At 41.4% G+C, this 16,547-nt stretch overlaps 1 protein-coding gene across 3 annotated transcripts; it reads right to left on the bottom strand.

Annotated features, from left to right (window-relative positions):
* Positions 1-754: 754 nt before the first annotated feature.
* Positions 755-16,345, bottom strand: LOC147144573 (uncharacterized). Of its 3 annotated transcripts, XM_086035111.1 has the most exons (21): positions 15,995-16,345; positions 15,424-15,535; positions 15,078-15,300; positions 14,037-14,129; positions 13,786-13,883; positions 13,610-13,692; positions 13,248-13,359; positions 12,770-12,941; positions 11,665-11,769; positions 11,395-11,492; positions 11,203-11,282; positions 10,350-10,461; positions 9,467-9,668; positions 9,099-9,176; positions 8,912-9,012; positions 3,569-8,764; positions 2,259-2,381; positions 1,945-1,998; positions 1,338-1,482; positions 1,179-1,247; positions 755-950 (listed from the first exon to the last, which is right to left on the bottom strand). In XM_086035111.1, exons 1-21 carry the CDS (start codon positions 16,053-16,055, stop codon positions 924-926), a joined length of 7,344 nt encoding a protein of 2,447 aa, XP_085891237.1. In that variant the 5' UTR covers positions 16,056-16,345; the 3' UTR covers positions 755-923. The 3 variants fall into 3 exon arrangements, with proteins under 3 accessions (XP_085891237.1, XP_085891235.1, XP_085891236.1); XM_086035109.1 differs by having other exon boundaries at positions 1,179-1,482; XM_086035110.1 differs by having other exon boundaries at positions 755-1,482.
* Positions 16,346-16,547: the final 202 nt, after the last annotated feature.

Here is a 16,547-nt window from a genome sequence, read left to right as displayed (position 1 = left end):
TGTACTTTTTTCCCCTTAGCCCGGCAGACTCTTCTGACATTGTTTTGGGTTTAGGAGTGGCTTGACACATGGAACTCTACAGCTCTAGCCCAGGGTATGCAGACGTCTATATGTGACGGTTCTTGATGCTCTGACACCAGCTTCAGTCCGCTCGCCCCTTATCCCTTATGCAGCATGGCTGATTTGCATTCTGCCCTGATGGCTTTCTCATAAACCAGAATCCTGTGCGAGCAAGTACTGCTTGCGGCACCCAATAGCAATCCAGACTAGCCTTTCTTTCAACGACGCTACATCACGGATCTGCTTCCAGGTGGCAGGATGGAGCTAGAATGTCTGCGTGCGTTCGCTGCCATGGCATCTCGGACAGAAAGGTTCCGCCAGCAATGCTTGATTCATTACAACCAGTCCAAGACATGTTTTGGATGCAACTTTTCTTGATAAACCATATTTTTCCTTCTCACCACATGGTACACTTTAATGCTTTAAAACGTATCTAATGATGGTATTACTGTGTTGTGTAAAGCACAATTTAAAAAAAAAAAAAAAGTGTTTTGGGGGGAGTCTGGAATGGATTAATTGCATTTCCATTCATTTCAATGGGGAAAGATGATTTGATGCCAGTGATGAAGGAGTGTGGTCACAGAACAAACTCTTACCTCAAAGCACCATTGTTTGCAACTTTTATGGTTGGACTTCAGCTAACATCATCTGTGGTGTTAAAATGAGAGCAGAAATTGTGAAACATGATTTTTTTTTCTAGCAATGTATTTATTATCAACTGTTTTCCTAAGGTTCAGCACAGGAATCAATTGCAAATGCATGAACACACAAACACGCACATTAAAACCAATCTACTGAGAAGAGCAAGACATGGTGTGGTGCTTCTCAAGCTTTGGTCGCAATGCACAGGAGATCTGATACTGCTACTTCAGCCATGTAGGTGGGACGGCCTAATAAAACAAGAGAACGTGTATCAATAAAGAATCATGTCATTCATTATAAGGCTGAACGATTTTTGAAAAAAATAATCTAATAGCGATTTGTTTTTCCTATGTAAATGAACCATGAATTTCGATGAAAGAACGTTCCCAAATTAGATCCTTAGTGATTTGAAAATTGCAACATAGTAATGTCGATTTGAATTTGAGTAATTGTTCAGTTTAGCACAAGTGCGTTACCTGACCCATCAGATCAAGAGTCCCACAGAAGATTGAATCTGTCAGACCAGCTATCGTCATGTCTCCTAGCTGATGAGACATACAATCAGCAAATGTGACATAGTGCGCACGTTGTGCATCATTGAACCTGAGCGCTGGGTAACAAAATACTTCACACACCTCGGGTTTGAAGAAATTCAAGTTTTTCATGTCGTCCTGTTGTCTGCTTTTCTCCTGCTGCAGCTCCTCTTCGGATTCTGCCTTCAGATGCTCAAAGTACTGCTTCCTTTGTGTGGGGTGATCAGACAGGTCAACGTTTTGATGTCTACAAAAATGGAACAAGACTTAATTATCCAAGTCGTAAAAATTCAATAACTCACTCTTTAATACGCAACTTGTCTGACGCCCAGATGCATGAGTCGGATTGAGGCCTCGTAAATCAGTCTGGTGTGATTTTTTTTTTTTTTCAAGTCAAAACCCCGTGGAATTATGGGGAAAAAATGATGTGTTTAGCATTTAAGCCTACATTTTATCAATACGTTCGGACATTACTTTGCAAATACATTTGAACGAGTTTGCCAGTCAAAAATGTTTACTCCACAGTAGTGTGTATCATACTTTTAATGAAAAAAAAAACAAGAGAACCTCCCAAGTGAAGTCGTGAAAATCTTTTTTTTTTCCTCATCCCCACATGTTAAAATATGTCAAAGTTCATTAATATATCAAGGAGACATATTGTATTGCTTTTATTGTCTTTGAGCCTTCTGCCCCGTTATGTTCTACTGACCTTTCTTCTTCCAGTGCAAAGCAAAGTGCCCTCAGAACAGCTTCACGGTCCTGCCTGTGCGCGCACACACACACGCACACATTTTTCTTTTATAAGTCATAAGATAACTTTTATTCGTACCACAATGGGGAAAATTGGCAATTTGCAGCACTGGTGACCATTTCTAAACGTGGAGATGGTATCTCGAGGTACCTAAATGTACAGATAATATTCATAGTACAGTATAAAAAATATAGTAAGTGGAAATTAGTAACAATGATGTAAAAAGCTGCATTTGAATGATTTTTTTTAACTGTTGCATTTGTGTGTCCGACCTGATCTTAAATTGTTCTTCCTCTCTCTCCTTCTGGACAGATTCTGTTAATTCCTCCTTCTGGTCGGACATCATCAACGCCTCCTCGTCTCGCCTCTTGGCCAGTAGACACTGCCGCAAAGCCCTCGGGAGGTGCACAGATAGGATATTCATTATCTACTTCAACCTTTTCTGATGTAAAAACCTCAAAACAACAAAAATGGACTGTAGCCTCCAAAATGAGCTTTTATTAAACACTGCCCCCTTTTGTGGTATATCTACAGTAGAAACCATTAAAGTTTAAGAAAAATAATTCCTGTTAAAAAAAAGTCAGAAAGTATCGTACACATTCTTCTCGCTGCTTCTCATCATTCAAATTTTGGATTTTCATCTCCTTTTCTTTCTTAATTTAATGAAATCCATTAACAAAAAACCATCCCTTTAGCAACTAATTTTGGAAGTCTCAACTAATTTTGAGACCTATTATTGTGTAGATCTCAATACTCAGTACTCTGTGGTGCAAATATAAACAAATAACATTGTTGATATAAATATTTAATATACTTTAGACATCAAGCTCTTTGTTATGGCTGACGTCAGCCGTTAGCGTGTTCCGGAGTGCGAGCATGTGCTAAATTGCTAATGTAGCCGTCGGTTTATTTTCTGTCCAGATTGTAATACAAATTTTCTGTTCACAGCTGCTGGCTCTGCGCCTTAATGCGGTTCTAGTCAGACTTCTGTGAAATGACTACTGTCCGCCTAAGCACTTACTTTGGGTCATTCCCGACTCTGCAATTAGCATGCTTAGTGACTCGTTTGCGTCCTCGGCGAAAGTGCTTATTATTAGTCGAGTAGCTTGTCTCCATTGGAGAGGATCCGCATCATGCAGCTCCTTGTTGCTGCTGCGCACGGGCTTAGATAAGATAAAAATAAAGCCTGCGCTGCTGCAGAGCAAGCTAGCATTGCCATGCAGCCACGAAAGAAATGCCTCTTGGGAGTATGGGTGACATGGACGCAAAGTTGTTTTTTTTTTTAACCACTTAGTTAGTGTGACCTGTCAAAAGAAGCGAGCTCGTGATTTTGGTCCCAGCGATAAATCCTTCAGCCCTACCCTGAACGTTGTGCCTGTATAAGCATTTGAGGACAATTAATAAACCATAGAATAAGAGCGTAATGATCAATTTAGTGGATTACTACAGAAAGCGAAGAGAAAGAGGAATAGAGAGCTATGTGGGTGAAAAAAAAAATCTTTCTCTCTTTGGTGTGCTTGGATACCAAGGTAACCCCAATTCTCTGGTAAGACCATGCAAACATTAAATATGTATAACCTACCTCAGCCTTTCCTTGTACTCAATCTTCAATTTCTTCTCCTCCTCTTCTCCCCTCAGGCCCATTTGATGAAGACGCATTCTCTTTTCTTTCTTGTTAGTTAATCTCTCCAACTCCTCCTCTTTCTCACAACGCAGATCCAGTTGGAAGAGGCACATTTTTTTATTCCTCAACTGCTCCAACTCCTCCTCTTCCGCTCTCCTGAGCTCCTCCTGGCGAAGATGCATTCTCTTCTCCTTCTTCCTTTTTAACTTCTCCACCTCCTCCTCCTCTTCTCTTTTTAGCCTGTCCTGACAGAGACGCATTCGCTGTTCCTTTTCCCTCTTTAACCTGACCATCTCCACCTCTTCCTCTCTCCTAAGCTCATCCAGACAGAGACGTATCCTCTTTTCCTTCTCCTTTTGTAACCGCTCTTCCTCCTCCTCTCGTTTGAGCTCCTCCAGGAGAAGACGCATCCTTTTTTCCTTTTCCCTTTTCAGCCTTTCTGCTTCTTGCTCTTCCTCTTTCTTCAGATCCTCTTGGTGTAAACGCATTCTCTGGTCCTTTTCCATTTTTAACCTCACAGCCTCTTCCTCTTCCTCCTTACTCAGCTCCTCCTGGCGAAGACGTGTTCTCTTCTCTTTCTCCCTCTTCAATCGGTGCTCCTCTTCCTCTCTAATGAGCTCCATTTGTCTGAAACGTGCTCTCTTCTCCTTCTCTCGGTTCAACCTCTCCTCTTCTTCCTCTCTCCAAAGCTTCTCCTGCAGAAGACGTGTTCTCTTCTCTTTTTCCCACTTCAACCGTGCCACCTCACCTTCCTCCTCTCTCTTCAATTGCTCCTTGAGGAGTTGTGTTTTTCTCTCCTTCTCCCGTTTTAAAAATTGTGCCTTCTCATCTTCCTCACCCCTGAGCTCCTCCTGACGGAGGAGAATTCTTGTTTCCTTTTCCCTTTTCAACTGTTGCACCTCCTCATTTTCCTGTCTCCTCAGCTCCTCCTGGCGGCGATATGTTCTTTGCTCTTTTTCCTTTTTCAGTCGCTCCACCTCATCCGATTCCTCTCTCCTCAGTTCCTCTGGGCAAGGATGAGTTCTCTTCTCTTTCTCCCACTTCAATTTGTCAGTGTCCTCCTCTTCCTCTACACTGAGTTTGTCCTGACTGAGACGTAATGGCTTCTGTTTCTCTCGTTTCAAATACTTCTCCAAGTTCACTGTCTCTCCCTCTTTCTCTGATGTCAGTTTCTCCTGACGGAGATATGTTCTGTTCTCGCTCTTCAACCCTGCCTCTTCTCGCCGTATTATCTCCTGGAGAAAACGACCTTTTGTTCCACTTTCCTTCTTCAGCAGCTCCACATTGTCCTCCCTTGGTTGCTTCCACCCTTTCTTTATCTGTCCTGTGCCCTCTCCTTGTTCCTCTTTGCATAAATGCATTAGCTTTTCCCTCAACAGTTCTGCCTCTTCATTTGGCTGATTCTCCTTTTCCCTTGCCAGCGACTCTGCATCCTCCTCTTTGATGACTTCCTCCTGGCGCACGAATGGTCTCTTGACCTTCTCCCTTTCCTGGCGGAAACGCAATTGCGTCTCCTTTTCATTCCTCAACCTCTCCACATTTTCTTCTCTTTCTCTCCTCAGCTTTTCCTGCCGGCCACGCATCTTCTTCAATTTCTCCCTCTTTAACCTGTCCTCTTCCTCTCTCTTCAGCTCATTCTTTCGCTGACACGTTCTTGCCTCCTTCTCTCTTTTCAAAAGCTGTGCTTCCGCTTCTTCCTCCTTCCTCAGTTCCTCTTGGTAGAGAGACAGTCTACTTTCTTTTTCCCTCTTCATATGTTCCACCTCCTCCTCTTCTTCTCTCATCAATTGCTCCTGGTAAATGACGATTCTAATCTCCTTCTTCTTCTTCAAATGTTTTGCATTCTCCTCCTCCTCTCTTCCGAGCTCCTCCTGGAAAATGCTCATTCTTTTGTCCATCTCTGTCTTTAATCGCATCTCCTTCTCCTTAAGAAATTGCTCCACCTCCTCTGCTTCTTTTCTTCTCAGTTCATGCAGGTGGATCTGTAGTCTGCTCTCCTTTTCAGTGTCCAGGCGCTCTGTTGCCTCGTCCTTCTCTCTCCTCAACTCCTCCTGATGGAAGAGCATTTGCATCTCTTTCTCCCTCTTCAAACACTCAAAATCCTCATTCACCTCTTTGCTTAGTTCCTCCAGGTAGAGTCTCACTTTTGCCTCTTTCACTGTCTTCAAATGCTCGATCTCCTCTTCTTCCTCTCTCATCAGCTCCTGCTGTTGAAGACTCATTCTCCTCTCAACATCATTTTTTAAACGCTCAGTCTCCCCTTCTTCCTCTCGCCTTAGCTCTTCCTGGCACATGCTCATTCTTGCCTCCTTTGCGGTCTTCAAACGCTGCAACTCTTCTTCTTCCTCGCGCCTCAGTTCCTGCTGGCGAAGACGCAATCTTGTCTCAATTTCTTTCTTTTTTTCCCTCTCTTCTTCCTTCAACTTCTCCACCTCATCTTCCACTCTCCTTAGCTCCTCTCGGCAGCGGCGCATTTTCTTTTCTTTTTCCTGCTTGAAGCGCTCCACCTCCTCCTCCTCCGCCCTACGCAACTCCTCCCAGTTGAGGTGCATTTTGACATCTTTTTCTGCCTTCAACCGCTCCATGGTCTCCTCTTCCTCTCTCCTCAGCTCCTCCCTGCGGAGATGCATTCTTGTCTCCTTGGCTGTCTTCATCTGTTTCACCTCCACCACTTCGTCTTTTCTCAACTTCTCTCGCCGAAGGCGCACTCGTACCTCCTTATCCATCTTCAACGCATTTACCTCTTCCTCTTCCTCTATCCTGAGAACATCCTCACAGAGATGTATCCTCATTTCCATCTCGGACTTTAACTTTGTCTCCTTCCTCTTCAACTCTTCCACCTCTTTATCTTCTGCTTTCTTTAGCTCTTCCCAACAGACACACATTCTAGCCTCCTTTTCTAACTTCAATTGTTCTGCCTCCTTCTTTTCCTCATTTCTTAGCTTCTCCTGGTAGAGTTCAATTTTGACCTTCTTTTGAGTATTGAGTTGCTCAACCTCTTCCTCTTCCTCTCTCGCGAGCCTATTGCGGTGGTCACACATTCTTGTCTCCATCTCACTCTTCAGCTGCTCTTCCTGCTCCTCTTCCTCTCTCTTCAGCTTCTCCCGGCGAAGTTGAATTCTCATTTCAATTTCAGTCCTCAACCGCTTCACCTCCCTCTCATTTTCTTTTTTCAGCTCCTCCCGCCATAAGCACATTCTCATTTCCATCTGTGTTCTTAACTGCGCTGCCTCATTTTCTTGTTCTCTTATTAAGTTCTCCTTACAGAGGCGCATCTCCATCATTATTCTGGTCTCCTCCTCCTTCAACTCCTCAACCTGTGCCTGTTCCTCTCTTCTCAGCTCCTGTTGGCGACACTGAATTCTTGCCTCCTTCGCATTCTTCAACCTCTCCACCTCCTCCTCTTCCTCTCGAATTAGCTCTTTGTGACAGAGATGCACTCTAGACCCTTTGTCCATCATCAACTGCTCTGTCTTGTCCTCTACCTCTCCCCTGCACTTCTTAGAGAGGAGCATTTTTTTCTCAATCTCAATTTTTTTTCTCATCTCCTCCTTCTGCAACATCTCAACCTCTTCCTCTCTCCTTTGCTGTTCCCATTGCTGACACATTCTTAACTCTTTCTCTGCCTTTAATCGCTCCAGCTCTTCCTCTTCCTCTCTCCTCAGCTCCTCCTGGCGAAAACGTATTTGCTTCTCCTTTTCCTTCTTCAACCGCTCTATCTCATCCTCTTCCTCTTGTATCATCTTTTTCTGAAAAAGATGCATTCTGGTCTCTTTGTCCTGTTTAAAGTTTTTTGCCTCCACCTCCTCCTCTTTCTTCCTTTCCTCCAGGCGGAGACGTGTTCTTATCTCCTTCTCTCTCAAGAATCCTTCCACCTCTGTATCTTCTTCTCTTTTCAGGAGGCAAATTCTCCTTTCTTTTTCCTTCATGAACTGTTCAACTTCTTCCTCTTCTTCTTTCCTAAGCTCCTCCTGGCGAAAACGTATTTGCTTCTCCTTTTCCTTCTTCAACCGTTCTATCTCATCCTCTTCCTCTTGTATCATCTTTTTCTGAAAAAGATGCATTCTGGTCTCTTTGTCCTGTTTAAAGTTTTTTGCCTCCACCTCTTCCTCTTTCTTCCTTTCTTCCAGGCGCAGACTTGTTCTTGTCTCCTTCTCTCTCAAGAATCCTTCCACCTCTGTATCTTCTTCTCTTTTCAGGAGGCAAATTCTCCTTTCTTTTCCCTTCTTGAACTGTTCAGCTTCTTCCTCTTCTTCTTTCCTAAGTTTCTCTAGGGAGATCTGTCTTTTCAACTCCTTCTCCTTCTTCAACTGTTCCATTTGCTTTTTCTCCTCCACCTCCTCTTTCCTAAGCTCCTCCTGCCAGAAAAGTCTTCTATTCTCCCTTTCCTTTTTAAATTGTTCCACTTCTTTCTCTTCTTCTGCACTCAGTTCCTTCTTATAGAGACATGTTCTAATTTCCATCTCTGTCTTTAAGCGCTCCATTTCCTCCTCCTCCTCCTTCTTCAGCTCCATCTGGTACAGCTTTATTCCTGTTTCCTTTTCCCTCATTAAGCGCTCTGCCTCCACCTCTTCCTCTCTCCTTTGTTCTCCATGGTAGAGATGCCTTGTCTCTTTCTGCAGTCTCAATCTCCCCTTCTCTTCTTCTTCTTCTTCTTCTCTCTTCAGCTGCTCCTGGCAGTGGAACATTCTCAACACTCTCTCCTCCTCACTTTGAAGGTGTTTCTTATGGAGTTGTCCTCCTCCCTCTTTCTCCCCAGTCAAACACTTGACCACTTCTTTTATGAGGTCGTTGTGGGGGTGATGTATTCTTATCTCCTTTTCACTTTTCAACTGCCATAACTCCCCCACTTCCCCTTTCTTCATCTCTTTTTGGAGAATTTGCATTGTTGACTCCTCCATCATTAAATGCTCTGTGCCCTCCTTCCCATCCAAATCAACTTCCCTGCTCCTGTTCTCTACATTTTTTCTTCTGAGGTCACCCTGCTCATTTTCAGTCCTGTACTTCTCTTTCTCCTCTCCCTTCTCCTCTTCTGGGATGATTTCATAGTTTTGGTTTTCTTTCACCGTGCTTTCGTAATTTGAGGGGGTACATAATTGAAGACCAAATTTGACAGCAATTACAGGTTGTTGTTTATCTGCATGATTATTATTCCTAAACAAAAGGAAGCCAGCATTAATGTACTTCAAATGTAAATGTACTAAAATGACTAACTTGATGTTAACAGCAGCAAACAACATCCAGTCAGAAATCTTGTAGATATGACCACAAATCTTGTCACGGTACACTTTTTAAACAGACCTCATGGCAATCCCAGCCTTCTCACATTGTTCCTCTTCATTCTCCACTTTTTCCATATCTGTTGACAACATTTTATGGGAGTCCAGCTGCTCTCCCAACGGCTTTTGGAGACACAACAAAATAATATGTCGCTTACTAGCTAATAACTCAAATTTTGCAGAGTGGCTATGGAACACAGAACATGTACCTGTTGCTGTGCTGATTCAGTAATGGTCTTTGTAATCTCTTTTGCTGAATCCCCACGAATACTACGTAAATTCGTCCTCTGCATGTGCACAGAGAGACAAGACAAGAGAGCTCAACACACACAAGGAAAGGTGCAGTTTTTCAAATCAAATCAAGCAGACACACACATTTACACACCCATCCATCCATTCTCAGTCCCGCTTATCCTGTTATGTTTGATTTCAAACTGAAATATTTTCATTCTTCATTCAGCTAAAATAAAGGAATTTGCCTCACAGTATGAATACTTTCGTATGGGAGTATACCGTATGTTGGTTAAATTCAGTGTGTGTATTAACAACAACACATTCCCTGTGTTTTGAATACTACCTTCACCCTTTTCTTCTCTTCCTGCTTTTCTTTTGCTTTCTTCTTGTTTTTCTTCACCACAGCGGGCCCATCAACAGCCATGCGCTGGATACGCTCACGCTCCTGCACCACCAGCTGACTATAGCGCACCTTTGAAGGATGTTCCCAAATGCATGTGTCTAATTGGCAGTTGTGGAAGTAAATGTTCCCACTTTCATCTTCTCTGGAGGGATGAAGTCAGAAGAGAGGCTATGCAGTAACTGAGCAGATATTTTCCATTTGTCAGTATAAAATGATTAATGTAATCCTTCACAACCTGCTAGCTTGACATGAACTCATCATGGCAATGGCTGCCCGTATTACTTTGTCTTATCTAAATTGAGTTTTCTGTTAGTAACTACAAAATTGTTGCAGATGGCATATCTGTAATATCAACAAATGATTTCCAATTAACAGTAAGGAATACTGGTCAAAATGTAAACCTGTTGGGTACAGACAACGAAGTTGTACTGGGATGGCATTTGACCCAAGATGGATTCTTGATAAGGTTTGTGCCGTTGGAGAGACAACAAGTACCAATCTGACCATTTTCCAATTTTCAGGTACTGTTCCATGTTAATAAAGACAGATTAACATGAAACTTTAACTAAATATTTGCAGCATTAATGACAAAAAGTAAGGAAGGACAAGACTTTCCAGGTATATGTTCTGTATTTGTGTTCTACAAAATTAAATTAGCGCAAAACTTACCATAAATTCAAAAGGTTATCTCACACAAAAAACAGAATTTAATTTCAGAAAAAGTGCCACATGTGGCAGTCAGTCTTGAAATATAACTGTTGTCATATCACACAATGTTTTCCTGCTCATGTCTAAAAAATCTCGATCACCTCAAGTAACTCACCGCTCTAACCATCCTGGGGGCAGTTTTTCATCTATCGCCTTCTTCACAATCCACATAAGCGCTGGCTCTTTATCTGGATCTATGCCTATGTCCTGTGCATACTGCATAATCTCTGAAAAACAAAGCAAATTCAAAGACAGATGATTCATTTGTAATGATGTTCAGTACACCACTGATTTCCTTTCAGATCTGATACCGTGTAAAATTTTAGTTGCCAATGCTCCAATGTTGCCAAGGAAAAGGACTGGTTTTTTTTTTCATTATAGCTTCATAAAGAATACAAAACAATTCATTATTAAGATCATTAATTCATTCGTAACAAATAACTCCGGAAGCAACAGTTTTAAGTGCTATAAAGCTTCAAATTTGCCCTCTGTGCTCTGCTGACAAAACTCCATTCCGCTTCTCCACAAACATCCCAAACTTTACCTTGAGCTGAAATAGCCCCAAACATGACTCAATTTATACTCTGGCCCTGCCATTGTACAGAGTCAAACAGATTGATTGTGTGCAGTGTCGCTGCGCTTACATATTATGCACTTACCCAGGCGGAAGAAAAAGCAGTTCCCACCAACGGCGTACCATATTAATGACCTCAAATAATTTCCAAGTATCAAAACCATCAATATTTTGATTTGAGAATTGATTTCAGAGCATCAAGAGCTAATATCAATATTCTCAATATTTCAATATAGATCCAAACATCACTCATGATGTAACGATAACAAAATAATATGAAACAGAATACAACTTTAAATACATTTAAAAATATTTTTTTTTCCCAGAAGAAAGCAGTTAAAATTATATGACCTGTTTTTTAAATATTGGTAATGTTGATCAATGTACTGTGTACCTTCTTCAGAAGGACAAGGTTCTTCATCCTTGTGCTCCTCGTGGATCTGTAGGGTACTTGTGCTTACAGACACAAGGTGGCTAATAAAGGGAGGGTTACATTCCGTTTGAATAGGAAACACATGCACATCAAAAAGTGAAACAAACTGAATCACTGAAACAGTTCCTCGGGAGGACAGTTAGAGCAGCAAACCTCGTGGTAGCTTCATTCTCCCATTTTTCTTTGGCATCAGTCTCCGATTGACTGTCGCAACAAGCACCATTGCCAGAGACCCCAAACTCTGATTGTTGCTTCAAGATAGAAAAAAAGCACAAAACAACTTGTAAGTTCACAGTTACGTGAACAAGCTTGCATGAAAAGAATGGGAATGGTCAATAAATGTCATGCTTTCACAAGTCGCATACCAGCACTGCAAGATGTGTTTGTTTTGTTTTTTTTGTAAGTAGCAAACTGCATATCTACCTGTTGCTGTGGCATTTCAGTACTGTGGTTCTCATTATCGGCCTTGTCGACCAATTCTGTCTTGGTCACCTCTTCTGTTGAATCAGCATCAGCGCCTCTGCAATCCTTATTCACACAAAAGTACCTTGGAATTGTCTTAAAAGGTGCCCTTTTGCAAACATTTTAACAACCAATGCAAACTTATCACATCAAAGTTAAACGGGAAATCAACCCAAAAATATTTTTTTCCATAATATGTTCCAAGCAGGCCCACTAGTTGAAACACAGCATTCTGATTAATATTTGCGTTTCTGAAATAGGAGTTAGGCATCAAAATCCACTCGTTTTTAGCCATCTCAGGGGGCGGCTATTTTGTCACTTCTGACGACTGAAAATGACATTGCAGCTACTCAGGGCTCAAGTGATGACCAATCACGGCTCAGCTTCACAAAACAGGTGAACCATGATTGGTCGTTACCTGAGCCCTGATCAGTTGTGATGTCATTTTTAGTCAACGGAAGTGACAAAATGGCCGCCCCGAGAGGTGGCTAAAAACGGGTGGATTAACTCTTATTCCACAAACGCAATATTTATCAGAATACCTTGTTTTATCTAGTAGGCTTGCATAGAACATATTCTTGAAACAAATATGTTTGTGTTGACTTCCCGTTAAAGGCGGAGTATACAGTTTAAAAAATAAATGAAGAAACACTTGATCATATACAGTATGTTAAAAGTGTCTCTATGACACGACAGTAGATTAATATAATGATCTTTTAAAAAAAAACAAAAAAAAAACATTCTATCTGGTCCCAATCTTATGCCTCTAATTTCATAGGTATTTAAACAAACACTCCGTCATGAATAAGTCATGATTAAGTAATGGAAGCAATGCCGTCGCATGTCACCGTGCACGCACGTTAGTGAGGTGGGTGCGGGCGGTTGTTTCTTTGGGCAGAGACGTGAGGAGGTGGAGCAGGAAGTGAAGTGAGGCTAGATTCAAATCTTGCTAGCAGTTTGGAAATTGCATACATACATGCATTTTTTTGCAGGGGATCAAAATGTACTCACACACACATGCACTCCTTAGCGTGGCATCAATGTCGAGTAAAACGTTCACACTTACGCCACTTGTTTTCTCCACGTTCTGTGTGTCTTCTGACGCCAAGAGAGCTGCCTGCTGTATGCGTTCACGCTCCTGAACCACCAGCTTGCGGTAGTGCACATCACAAGGATGTTCCCATGAAGATGTGTATAAATTGTAGTTGTGATAGAAAACATCCCCACTTCCATCTAGACTGTGGAGATCCCGTCAAAAATTTCCAGTCAAATAAACGATAAATAACATTGGTAAGCAGTGATGACAACAGTTTGGATTTTACTGATAAGCCGTATTTCATCTTTCAGCCTGACGATGATTCTAAGCATGGTGTAGAATCGACAACAGCTTCACCAGAATTGTTATATTATATATTATTATTATTGCAAATCAAAGTAAAAAAATATAAATGAATACCGGTATGTAAAATCAAAATCTGTAAAATAAAAAAAATTCGGCTATTTCAAGATGTGTGTCATTTACTTTTATATGCATGATTACTTACATAGGAATCCAATCTGGAGGAAGTCGGGCACACATGGCCTCTTTGGCAAGATACATGAGGCCAGGCTCTTTTTCTGGATCAATGCCCATATCCTGAGCATATTCCTTGATGTCTGATGAGGTTATGAAAAACAAAGCAAAACTGTTACTATTCTATTGTGAATAGCACTACAGAGTAATGAGATTTATGCTTTTATGACATGGATATGTTCAGATTTAAGCCAAGGAGGGTGTAATCATAACATTTTCTTCAACCTGAGTGTACAACAATCACAGATTTACATATTTAATAATGTAGCACTAAGTGAAGTTGATACATTTACAGGATTGAATACTGGGAATGTGGATCTATATACTTTGTACCTTCTTCGGAGAACTTAAATTCTTCATCAGGGTGCTCCTCAAGGATTTGCGGGCCATTTATGGCTGCTGCACGTGCAAGGTAACTAACAGACACAAAATGCTTGTGAAGTTCTAACAGTCTTCAGGTATTTTAGAACTATGACCACATATAATAATAGCATCCGATTTCAACAAACCTTTCAGCCGCTGCAATCTTCTTATTCTTTACCAAACCATGCTCTCCTTCTTCAACTACTCTCTCTAGAAGATCAGAGCTGAAAAACGCTCCTGACAGCTTTGCAAGACAAAATAAGGAAAAAAGAAATCCCAAACAAAATGATTGTTTAACATTAAAAGGTTCAGGGTAAACATTCAAGGGTGCAACACCTGCTTTCATTTGGCAGACAAAAACAAAGCAGAGTAGGTATGTAGTACACAGGGATTGTACCTGTTGCTGTGGTGAATTGCAACGGTGGTCTCCAGAACTGGTCCTGGTAATAATAACATCTTCTGCTGGTACTGGATCGCTCTCTCTTGAGTCCTAAGGTGTAACCACACACACAATCATTTTAAAGCTTCGTATTTATGTTAGTGAGAGAAGGGCATAAACAGACAGTTCTATGAACTGTGTGGATGTCCGGAAAATTGAGCGCAGCAGTTGCCGCATCAGTTAAACCCTGGTATGAAAAAACAGGAGTTAAGAACATTTTGAGAAACTCTCGGATACATCCAAATATTTTACATACAAATTCATCCATCTAATCACTCTCTATACCGAAATGGACAAACAACCAGAGGTGGGCATTTGTCTCAATTTTGCTGATCCGTCATTCGTCAGGGGCCTGGGTACCCGTCCGTCATTTTTCGTGACGAACCGAATTGTACTCGTCAATCAGTACGTCGGTTTAAGTCTGTCGGTTAGACGTCAGAAGTCCGTCCATCAATCGGTCCGTCTGTCCGATCGGTCCCCCACCCAATAAAACCCGTCAGCAAAACGGGCGACCATCACTGATGGACTGAGAGGTCCGTCATTGACGGATGCCGTTAGTGACGATTTCACTGACGGATGAAAACCACTTCCCTTAGTGCTTAATCCGTCATTTGTTCTTTTTCCCATTATTCATCAACAAAATGGGCAACGGGTCCGACAGTCTGTCAGAATGCGCACCTCTGCAAACCATGAACACTCACGTTCACAATGAGTTATTTGGTTTTTTCCCATAGTGGAGCACGTAAATTTGCCCTATCCCTAGTGTACATACTACAAGCCACGTAACTTTTTAAAAACTCTTAAGTTTTTTTCCTGTTAATAAATTAAATTATTATGATAAAAATTCATTCGTTCATTTGTTATGTTAAATATCTTGTCTTTGTAGTGTAATTAACTGAACGAAGGCTGAAATGATATTCATATCATTGTATTCTGTTTTTATTTACACTTTATTCAACTTCATAGGAATTATGGTTGGTAGTAACAAAAACAACTTACTCCCCGTGTTTTGAGTGATTCCTTGACCCTTTTCCTTTCCTCCAGTTTTTCTTTTAATTTCGACTTGTTCCTCTTCACAACAGGCATCCCATCAACAGGTGCGTGCAGGACACGTTCACGCTCTTGAACCACTAGCTGACAGTAGCGCACTTTGCAGGGATGTTCCCAAATGGATGTGTCTAACTGGCAGTTGTAATAGTAAATTTTCCCGCTCTCATCTTCACTGCAGGTATCAAGTCAGAAGATGTATGTCAAACAAAGATGACAAAATCTAGTCTATACGGATGTATATGCTTGTATCCTGTATATTTTTTGAAATGGAGCACTATCACCGACAGTGACTTACCGCTCCAACCATCCTTTTGGCAATTGGGTAACCATGGCCTTCTTGGCAAGCCACATAAGCTCTGGCTCTTTTTCTGGATCAATTCCAATGTCTTGCGCATACTCCTTGATCTCTGGTGATGTGGAGAGAAAACGGTAGAGAAATTAGAGCCGGTCAACTCATTATTACATTACTCAATATGTAAAAGTAATAAAGCATGACATAGTGTAGATGCCAATAAAATGTGCACGTTTTACGTTTCACTACCGTAATATTCTGAATCTCATTGTGGAAACCTGTAAGCGTTTAGACCAGTAGTTCAAAACTGTTAGCAGTATTCTAGGAACATCGCATTTTCTTACTGTCGCGAAGTCGGCATATCACTTATGGTAAACATTATTTTATACTATTAGTACGTTTCTGTCATTCTTGTTATTTGAGGTAGCTGCAGAAGTAGTTTACAGTACTTTCAACAGTACAGAGGGACTATAAAGCTGTGTAACATAACTTGTGCTCCAGTCGCCGAAGACAATGACAAGTTTCATCAGAAAACTGCCATTGACTTGATCAAACTATCGGAAGAGCTGTGTACCTTTTTCAGAGAACTCAAATTCGTCACCGTGGAGTTCCTCGACAACCTCCGCGCCATACATGACTGCTCCAGACAAGTTGGCTTGAAAGATTTTGAAACTAATCGGTTATGATATTGTTTTATGCAGCTCGATTTACATTGAAAGCGGACGCCAGCAGTATGGACTCATTCCAGGCAAAATGGCGATGACACTCGGAATCGTTTCGTAAATCGAGGCTTTTAGACGTCGTCATTTTGTCACGATGGTGCCGTCACAAAGGAAAGTTATGAAATATCCCTTCGAAGTGGGGTGGCGAGATGCGAAACGCAAATGTTTTTTCCAACAGTCATCGCACTCGAATTAGTACGTCCACTAGTTACTCCTCTCGTTTGGTCAAAATGTAATATGTTCAGTTAATTGAACATATTTCACCTACAATCAAAAAACATTTATATACAGAAGAAACAGTGGTACCAATTAGTATTAGTATTGTAGTCCTGAATTTTCCTGCTTAATGCAGAAATTGGGTAATGATGGATTTTCTGAAAAGCCCTTTCCTATGATTATGAATCT

The sequence above is a fragment of the Filicampus tigris genome, chromosome 7 (genome assembly GCF_054856515.1).
Source record: "Filicampus tigris isolate MCC_2025a chromosome 7, RoL_Ftig_1.0, whole genome shotgun sequence".
NCBI lineage: Eukaryota > Metazoa > Chordata > Actinopteri > Syngnathiformes > Syngnathidae > Filicampus > Filicampus tigris.
The sequence above is the reverse complement of the archived record's forward strand: the minus strand, read 5'-3'. Positions and strand labels throughout refer to the sequence as shown.

Coding starts and splice junctions, on each gene's coding strand:
- LOC147144573 (XM_086035109.1), bottom strand. CDS start 16,055: ATGTATGGCGCGGAGGTTGTCGAGGAACTCCACGGTGACGAATTTGAG. Junction 9,177..9,466: donor AAGAGAAGAAAAGGGTGAAG/GTAGTATTCAAA, acceptor GTGCACATGCAG/AGGACGAATTTACGTAGTAT. Junction 2,382..3,568: donor GAGTACAAGGAAAGGCTGAG/GTAGGTTATACA, acceptor GCACCTCCCGAG/GGCTTTGCGGCAGTGTCTAC.